The sequence below is a fragment of the Phyllostomus discolor genome, chromosome 10 (genome assembly GCF_004126475.2).
Source record: "Phyllostomus discolor isolate MPI-MPIP mPhyDis1 chromosome 10, mPhyDis1.pri.v3, whole genome shotgun sequence".
Taxonomy (NCBI): Eukaryota; Metazoa; Chordata; class Mammalia; order Chiroptera; family Phyllostomidae; genus Phyllostomus; species Phyllostomus discolor.
The window spans coordinates 86,177,029-86,185,820 of record NC_040912.2 but is presented as its reverse complement, the minus strand read 5'-3'; the positions used below and the strand labels follow the sequence as shown (position 1 = coordinate 86,185,820).

At 53.7% G+C, this 8,792-nt stretch overlaps 1 protein-coding gene across 2 annotated transcripts; it reads right to left on the bottom strand.

Moving 5' to 3' along the window:
- Positions 1 to 796: 796 nt before the first annotated feature.
- On the bottom strand, positions 797 to 4,592 carry GSTK1 (glutathione S-transferase kappa 1). Of its 2 annotated transcripts, XM_028525839.2 has the most exons (8): positions 4,335 to 4,592; positions 3,716 to 3,797; positions 3,390 to 3,518; positions 2,952 to 3,052; positions 2,725 to 2,760; positions 1,759 to 1,875; positions 1,318 to 1,411; positions 797 to 1,047 (listed from the first exon to the last, which is right to left on the bottom strand). In XM_028525839.2, the coding sequence occupies exons 1-8, from the start codon at positions 4,404 to 4,406 to the stop codon at positions 998 to 1,000; spliced, it is 681 nt and encodes a 226-aa protein (XP_028381640.1). In that variant the 5' UTR covers positions 4,407 to 4,592; the 3' UTR covers positions 797 to 997. The 2 variants fall into 2 exon arrangements, with proteins under 2 accessions (XP_028381640.1, XP_035866880.1); XM_036010987.1 differs by lacking the exons at positions 3,716 to 3,797; positions 4,335 to 4,592 and adding an exon at positions 3,612 to 3,709.
- Positions 4,593 to 8,792: the final 4,200 nt, after the last annotated feature.

The window sequence follows — 8,792 nt, the reverse complement described above, 5'->3', positions numbered from 1 at the left end:
AAAGCGGGGATAGAGGAGGAAGGCAGAACATGATCAGGGACAAAAGTGGAGAATGGGATGTAAGGTGAGGAAGAGGCAGAGGGAGAGGAAAATGGAGCCACGCTATTGTGGGCCCGTATCTGCTTCCCACCAGGCACCCACGTGTGGCTTCAGCTTCTGAATGGAGGGTCTCCTCAGAGAAGTCCAAATACTGTTGAAACACAAGGCATTCTGATCATTGCACCGAGGGCACAGAGAGAGCAGGGGCTTTGGATACATCATGGGGGGAGCAGCAAAGCCACAGGTTTGTGTGAGAGCAGGGGGGCTCGTGGTAGGCAGGGGGAGGCCTGGGGTTTTCTCAGGACCTGTACTTGGGCGAGAGGAGGGACCTGTGATGAGATGAACAACTTCCCCAGGCCAAGGCCACGCCAGCCAGTCTCCCTGCACTGCCTTGCCCTGGTTCTACCGGTCAGCGTCGCTGGACCCAATTTAAATATCTAGGCACAAACTCAGCCACGCTGTGGTTCCCTCCAGCCTTCACGCACACGGGGCCTAGGCTTCAGCCCCATCTCAGACACCGTGGCTGGCTGGAAGACAGTAAGTGCCAAACTGCATAATTGCAAAATCCATCTGCCTTAGTCTGCTGTCCCCGACAGAGGGCCCTGGGGAGTTTCTGCAGAAGAAATAGAGGGACTCCCCGAGGTGGGCTGGGAGCTGGGAACACAGCCAGAGCTCTCCTCTGCCACACCTGGAGCGGACAGCATGTGACCACAGGGATAAGAACACACGAACACCACAGAAGACCCAGACCCTGAGCTGCTGCATCAGTGGCATCCGGTTTATTCTGGGGGAGGCAGAGTTTGGGGCTCCCAAAAGGCACTTGTGAGGCACAGAAGTAAGAGCAGCCGTGAGAGCCATGCAGACGATGCGGCCCGGCCAGGGCCACAGAGGGGCCTCCGTCCCAGCACCTCTCCGCGGAGCAGGGGTGAGCAGATGGTTTTGCTTCCTCTGGGCATCCTTACAGTTTAGCACCAACGCCTGGAGGCACAGGGCCCATCCACTTCTCCCCTGGATGGAGAAAACCACGCACGTCAGAGGCGGAGCCCCAGGGGTTCCCTCACAAGGGCTGTGCTTGGCTGCCAGGTGCAGAAGCCTCCTTCTCTCCTGTGGCCGGGAAGGCGACCCCTCCCCATCTGACCTCAAGCACCGGTGTCTATGTAAGGCTCCACTGTTGGAAATGTCAAGAACATTCTTTGCTCTGAATCTGTCCTTCTGATCAGTGATGTAATATCAGTGGGACTGGGGCCAAGGGCAGCTCAGTGTGAGCCTGTCACTTACCCAGCAGGTGTGCCAGCAGCTCCATCCGGTCAGAGCCAAACAGCATGTGGGTCTGGCCATCCACGTGGGCCACGGTGACAGGCAGCCCGAAGGCCTAGAGAAAGCAACACAAGAGCAGGGAGGAAGGCGTTTAGTTCACTGGGCTGGGGTCAAAGGCCATGAGGCAACACTTGTCTGCGGTCACAGAAGCAAACGAGCTGGAGGTGTCTGATAAGAGACCCCACGGCTCTAAGGAGTCTTCTGACTCTCAGAGGCTCTGTCCTTGATCACCGTCTCTCTCCCCCTTTTCCTTTCCCTGGGCTCAGGGGCAGGAACGGGAGAGGAAGGCCATCGGGAGAGCTACGGAGGACTCGGTGGGGAGCAGTTTTCGGACAGGAGCGTGGGCACCCAGCAGAGACCCTCAGACTCTGGGGCTGGGGACACTCCTCAGGCGTGGCTCACCCCATACTTGCAGGCCGCCTCGGTGGTCTCCTTGAGCTTGTTCTTCACCTGTGGCGCTGAGGTCTTCTCCAGAAGTCCCCGGGCTTGCTGTGTGGACATGCCAGCCTTCTCTGCGGCCTGAGGGGACACGACAGGGAATGCCACTGTGTCTGGAGTAGTGAGTGGGAGAGGGGATCTCAGGAGAAAACTTGGGTCTTTCTTACTCTCTGTCCCCAAGTTTTCCTGGCAAGGCCTTTGCCTTCCCACAAGCGGAGGACTATCCTCGCCAAGAGGGACTATTTTCTTCCTCCAAAATCTTGAGTTTGGTGGGAAAAGCAGGCAGCAAAGAGTTGTAGTTGCATAAATTTAACGCCAGAGGGCGCCTTAGAGACAGCTCCTGACCCCTTCTAGAACCCATGAGGAGACAGGCCCAGGTCAGGTCCAGGTGATACCGGACTTGGTCAGCCTTACAGAGCTTGTCAGTAGCAGAGCCAAAGCGAGAGTCTGAGGCCCTGATGCTAAGTCTGGGGCTCTTGCCTTCCCGCTTCTCGGATTCCCTGAATATCTGTGTGTGTGTGTGTGTGTGTGTGTGTGTGTGTGTGTTTTAAATCAAGGGCTGGGCGCTGATTCCCATGGAAATCCCTGATGAGATTTCTGTTGGGCTGTTTGTGAATACTTCAGCCCTCCCTGTGGAGGAAGGGTTGCTAACGTTTACCCTCTCTCTCCCACTGACTACGCCCATCAAATAAATTCGAATGGAGAATTCTGCCCTTCCTCTTTCAACCCTGAGATACACTTTTGAGAGCCCTCTTAGTTCCAGCCTTTCCACAATCTGGCCCCTCACACACAGACATGCTTTCTCCCCAAGTAACAATGACCTCTTCCATCTAGAAGCGAAACTATGTCCTCTCCGCCCCCAAATGCCCACTGTCCTCAGATTCCCTGTGAGAGGAGGGGGTGGGCTGGGCGCGGGGCCAGGACACTCACTGCCAGGATGCTCTGAGGGTCCGTGATGTCTTCGTCCTGGGAAGAAGAGAACACTCAGCAGGAAGGGGGTGGCCAGGTGAGGGGCGGGATGGACAGCAGGTCAGGGAACGAGAGGGGAGGGCAGGAGCAGCGGTCTGGAAGCAGGCCCAGGGGAGGGCCACCACATCACCCGGGGTCTCCCAGGTGGGCTCCCAGAGCCTTGCCCTCGCCCATGACCATGCCCTCACCCGTGACCAGACGCGCATCCACAGTTCCCTGGACGCTTTCTCCAGCATCTCCGGGTGCTCCATGTTGACAGCGGTGAGGAAGCGCATGGCTGTCAAACTTCCTGTGGGGCACAGGCACTCCTGGGTAGGGCTCCCCTAGCTTGTTTCCGGATGGAGGGCCTGCCCACCCTTTCCTGCTCGGAACATCCCCAGAGCTCAGTTGCCTTCAGCTTCCCACCCAAGTGTCTCCTGATTTGTCCTGCTCCTTCTCCTCCTGTGTCCTTCTGCCCACCCTGTCCCAACCTTCTGTTTGCTGGACTCTGATGCTGAGTTTCCCCAGGGTTTGTTTCATTGCAGTTAGCCGCCCCGCCCCGCCCCTCCTTCTTGGCCCCACAATCTTCAACTCCGCCACCTTGCATTTCCAGTCCCATCTGTATATCTGTATCCCACACTGTTCACCTTTTTCAAGGATCACAGAGAAGAAATCCTTGGGGAACTGCAGAGGAACCTGGATATGCTGTCTCAGGAGCTTAACGTCGTTTGTCAAGTATTGGGCCTTGCGGGGAAGCAGAGCTGGGGGCTTGTTTCCTGCAAGTGGAGAGTTGTGCTTGCTGGTGAGAAGCCACCGCAGGATCCCAGCCTTGGGCGCCCCTCTTGGGTTTTGGGTAGAGGGCAGATGACCAGCTGCTGGTACCCACATAAAGACCCACTGGAGGGCAGCTCCCCTGGGCCTTTGAAATCTGCACTTCGTCACCCCCCTGCCCCAGGCGCTGCTGCCTTCATACCACTGTCTTTCATGATCCCTGCAATGAGGCTCGGGCGCAGCTGCAGCTGGATGTTCCAGACGTTCTTATATCGGCACAGGATCTGCAGGAGCGGAGGCGGAGATCGCGGCCAGTGTGCAGAGGGAAGGCGCGAACGTGGCAGAGGGACAGGGGAGGGTGTTGCATGACAACTGATTAGCCAGAGGCTCTAAACGCAAAGGGTTAGGCGGACCCCCTAAACTGCTTGGCTTGAAATGGCTAAACTTGCTCACTCCTAGAACTCTATCCCAGAATCGTAGCTCCTGTGGACAGTTTCCATCCTGTTCTACACTCCTTCCCCCGCGGCCCCCCACCCCCACCAACGGACGCGAGAGGGCTAAGAGGTGGCGGTGCCACCTCTTTGATTCTTTGGAGTCGCCCCTTTTCCAAACCACTGTGGAAAACCGCTGTGTTAGGATATAAGGGTTCGGCCTGGAGCCAGCGATTGTTTCCATTTTACAAACACGAAGTGACCTTCAGCCTCGGCTCTCTGTCTGTCCTAAACCCCTTTCGGCAGCGCCAGGAACTGCACGAGACCGCGGGGCCCTGCGTCTTGCGCTCGCCCTTCCCTCTGCCCTGGTCGTCCCGGCCTCGGCGTCACCTCGAATCCCAGCCAGGAATAGGGGGACAGCACATCGTAGAAGAGCTCCACGGTCCGCGGCAGGGGCCCCATGCTGCCCCGCAGAGAAGCGACAGGAGCGCCAGGAGCGAGGCGGCGCACGTTTCCTTTGCTCTGGAGCGCTGCGACCTGGCCCCCGGCCCCGCCTGCCCCGAGGCCCGCCTCCCGCCTTCACTGCGCAGCCTCCCAGAGGGGAAGCGCCTCCCGCAGTCCCGCGGCGGGTCGGGGCGGGCGGGGAGCAGGCGTGGGTGGGGTGTCCCTAGAGGAGCGCGCAGGCGGGGTGACCCCCGCACCTCCAGGTCGCCGCCCTTCCCTGGGGTGGAGTCTGGGGCAAAGGGGAGTGGTTTCAGATGCGCGCAGCGCCTCTCAGCTGTGCGCCCTTTGCAAGCCACTCAACCTCTCTGAACCTCGGGTTCCTGTCCGATGTAAAAATGGGAATGCTTCTTGGTAACCCCTACCTCGTGCAGCCTTGGGAGGAACGAAAGGACTCAGATTGGTAGCTGCATGATCTTCTTTGGACTGGGCCAGCGGAAGAAGTGATAGATACAGATAGATATAGATAAAGAGATAGAGGTATAGGCACACACACAGGATCTGGCAGAAGTAACGCCTATTTGAGTGTGGTTGGTAGGGTAGTGATATGGGTGTAATAATTTACAGTCGAACATTTCACCTAAAATGTCATACATAGGGTGTGTTTGCATTGTTATGTCACAGAATTACACGCCTATTTTGTAATAAAAGACTGTAATAAAAAAGGGGTGTTGTTTGTGTCAGACCCTGTATATATGTGTTTATGTTTATATTTATGCTTACATTTATATTTCTCAGAGCTTAGTGCGATGCCTGGTACATGTTCGACCAGGAACACGCATTCTGTGAGCGAGTGGGGGAGGGTCCCAGGCCTCGCCGCGAGGATGATAGGAGTGACCATGGGGAACGGCCTGCTCTGTTTGTTCAACTCCAAAAAGCATCTGGAAGCTCATTATATATTAATATTGAATGATATCTGATATATTGAATATTAAGTGAACAACAAGGTGCAAAACAGTCCATATGTTTGATATCTTTATTTAGGGATTGAAATACTCTCTAAGTGTGTGGGTATACACGTGACCTGTATGCTGGTTGATATGCTGCAAGGCAAGACAAAAAGTTTATTACAATTGGTTGCTTTTGAGGAGGGAAGCTAAGTGACTGGGGACAGAGCAGGAGAGAGGAATGCAATGATCTAGCAGGGTGAGGAATGCAGAAGATCTGTGGCAGTTTGTAGCAAGGTGTCTCTGTGATGGAAGGCCCTTTTGAAAAGAGTAATGAGAGAGAGTTTTGTTGTGTGTAGTTTAACACTTTTTTCTTTTACCTATGTGGGTATATATTATCTGTCCAGAAAGAAAGATAGGCAGGAAGGAAGGATCGAGGGAGGAAGGCAGGAAGAAAAACTGAGACAGGAAGGAAGTTGTGTTTAGGAACTTGTTCTGAGAACGGGGAGGGGATTGCAAGGAGACTTATTTATGTGCTTTATTTCCACGATTTATTTCACTTAGCTTTAAGGAAAACGTCCCTGAGGAGGGGCCGTGTAGGAACACATGCAATGCAGTTTTAAGATATAATATTTGCCAAGACACAACTGAGCATTTCCCTCACTGGTTCTAAACGCCTGACATTTTCCTATGGATTTAGCAAGGCTTATGGGAGATCCTGCATGCTAGCTCCCACATTTCAGAAACCAGAGCAAGACGTGGGAGAGGGGTTGACATTATCGTGGACGTGATCTCGGATATGCTATGGTATATTAAAAGTGGCAAGCCTTGGCCAGCCAGGGTAAATATGATCGATACATTTAGTTGGAACAGCTCACAGTTCATCACAACGTACCGGTGTGACAACATCGCAGCTGGAAACAGCTAACATGTTCTGTCACTCTACCCTTGTAAAGTGTGTACAAAATATATTGGACCTGTGGGCCAAAAGAAGAGAAAAAATGCAAATGTCTGTGTTAGGGATTTAGATACACTTTTTCTTAATTTTGCAGACTCCCTTTCAGGCTTTAATCATTTCTTTCTGTTCCTTTTCTAAAAAGATATCAAGTAGTTTTATGGACGTATAATGACGTGCAATCAACTGCACATAATTAAAGTGTGCACGTTAATGAGTTTTCACATAGGCGGACACCTGTGAAACCGTCACACCGTGGAGGCTGTGAGCTTATCCGTCACCCCCCAAAGCTTCCTGCTGTCTGTCCCCTGGCAATCTGTCCAGCCCTCCCTGCCCTCCATCCGTGCCCTGACAACCAGGGATCTCTCTCTTTTTTTTTTAAAGATTTTATTTATTTATTTTTAGAGAGGGAAGGGAGGGAGGGAGAGAGAGAGAGAGCGAGACAGAGAGAGAAACATCAATGTGTGGTTGCTGGGGCTTATGGCCTGCAACCCAGGAATGTACCCTGGCTGGGAATCGAACCTGGGACACTTTGGTTCCCAGCCCACGCTCAATCCACTGAGCTACGCCAGCCAGGGCTCAGGGATCTCTTTTTCGTCACTAGAGGTTCTATTTTTGCACCAATCGAAATTTCTGTCGCTATTAGATTAGATTTTTTTATGTAATAAAAATCTTCATGCCCCCAACATAAATGTTAGAAGCCAGAGCCGTTGTTCCCTGGCGTCCCAGTTGGGAGGCCGACTCCTGGGTGTCAGAGAGGAGGTGCTTCATTGGGGTTGGTTTTGTGAGTGACCCCTGGGGAAGGAAGGGACAAGGAGAGGCGAGGGGAGGAAGGAGCATGGGCTGAAGCAGACGCTGGGCTGAGGTGCCGTCTGAACCAAGGCCTCAGCCAGCCCCCCGCCAGGGAGCTCTGGAGCTGGGATGGCCCTGCAGAGTCGTTCCAAGTTGGGAAGCACCCCCGGATGCCAGCCACAGGATGCGGGCTGCTCTGGGAAGAGGGCTGACCGGGGTTAAGGTGTCTTTCAGCGGCGGGCTGTCTGGGGTGGGGGTCACGTTTGAAGGGGCATCCGCGCAGGCGCCGCGGTGCCCCTGATGTAATAACCCTGATGTTTCTCCCACCCTGAAATGATGGCACTAGAGAAACAAGTGTCAAGTTGTGGACAGGCACAGGGCATTGACATATTTTGATTTTTTTTCCTTTTAGGATTTGAGAGGACAGTGAGGACAATCCTTAAATTCAGTTTCAGAAGTGATTCATTTATTCATTAATTCATGCTTCCATCCCCTAGGCAGGGTTTCTCAGCCTCAGCACTGTGGACATGCCGGCCCGGGGCATTCTGGGTTCCGAGGGGCCGTCCTGTGCGTGGGTGGATGTGTGGGGGCATCCCTGGCCTCTGCCCACTGGAAAGCAGTAGCGCCCTGCAACCCCTCAGTGACAATAAAATATACCAAGTGAGAGGAAACAGATGCCGAGGACTCCGTACCCTGTGATTCATGCTAAATTTCCAGAGAGGACGGAAAGCAGATCGGCGGTTTCTCCCGAGGCTGGGAGCGGGAGTGGGCATTGACTGGAAACGCGCCCCGGGGAGTACTTGGTGCGTGGATGGGAAGGCTGGGTGTCTCCTGAGGGGTGAGAACCCGCCCGCCCCCTGGCGGGGAATCACTGCACCAGGGTTTATGCAGTGCCCGGCCTGTCCCCTGTGCTGTTCTGAGTGCTCACGGATGCAAGAACTCCGTTTATCCTTTGATGCGGGGGTCAAACGGTGAAACATTGGTTGGCAGATTCAACGTAAAGTGTGTGTGTGTGTGTGTGTGTGTGTGTGTGTGTTAGGGGGGATGCTGGGGAAATGAGAAAGAATCAGGGGAAACTTCTATCAAAAGTGGCCCTAAGTGAAGACTTAACGGGTCAGTAAAAGGTAAGTGTTTGAACAAGGCGAGGGAGAGCAGGTGGATTTCCTGTCCCCCGCCCCAGCACTGCCCCTGTACCACCCTCCCCCCACGCCCCGCCCTGCCAGCGACGTGTGAAAGTGCTGTCCTCCCAAGTCTCGAGTCTGGAGAGGATGAGAGAAGCTCACTCCTGCTGAAGGATTTGGAAGAGGGCGGTGCAGGAGATGAGAGGTTAGAGAGGTGGTGGTTATCGGTTGGATCACGTGACACGTCTTAACATCTCCGCTTGAATGATCTCCAAGTTTAGTATGATACTTTAAAGTGCATTTTATAGAAGAGAAGTAACTCCATTGCTTAAGTACTCAGAAGTGCTTCCTGTGGCGTAGAAAAACATACAAGAACTGCTAGTAATTTAATCGTGTGTTCAATCACATGGCCACAAACATATGTCTTCATTATTTAGTCAATACACAGAGCACGTAGAGCTGAGTACCTGTCAGACAGTGTTCTAAATGTTTTTAATTCATTTAGCTCTGGCTGGTGTGGCTCAGTGGATTGAGCACCCACCTGTGAACCAAAGGGTTGCAGGTTTGATTCCCAGTTAGGGCACATGCCTGG

Excerpts from the sequence above, each read along its gene's own strand:
- GSTK1 (XM_028525839.2), bottom strand. The coding sequence starts at position 4,406 with ATGGGGCCCCTGCCGCGGACCGTGGAGCTCTTCTACGATGTGCTGTCC. Across the intron at positions 3,053-3,389 it reads CTCTGTGATCCTTGAAAAAG|GAAGTTTGACAGCCATGCGC; the intron begins GTGAACAGTGTG and ends TGTGCCCCACAG. Across the intron at positions 1,412-1,758 it reads AGGCGGCCTGCAAGTATGGG|GCCTTCGGGCTGCCTGTCAC; the intron begins GTGAGCCACGCC and ends TGCTTTCTCTAG.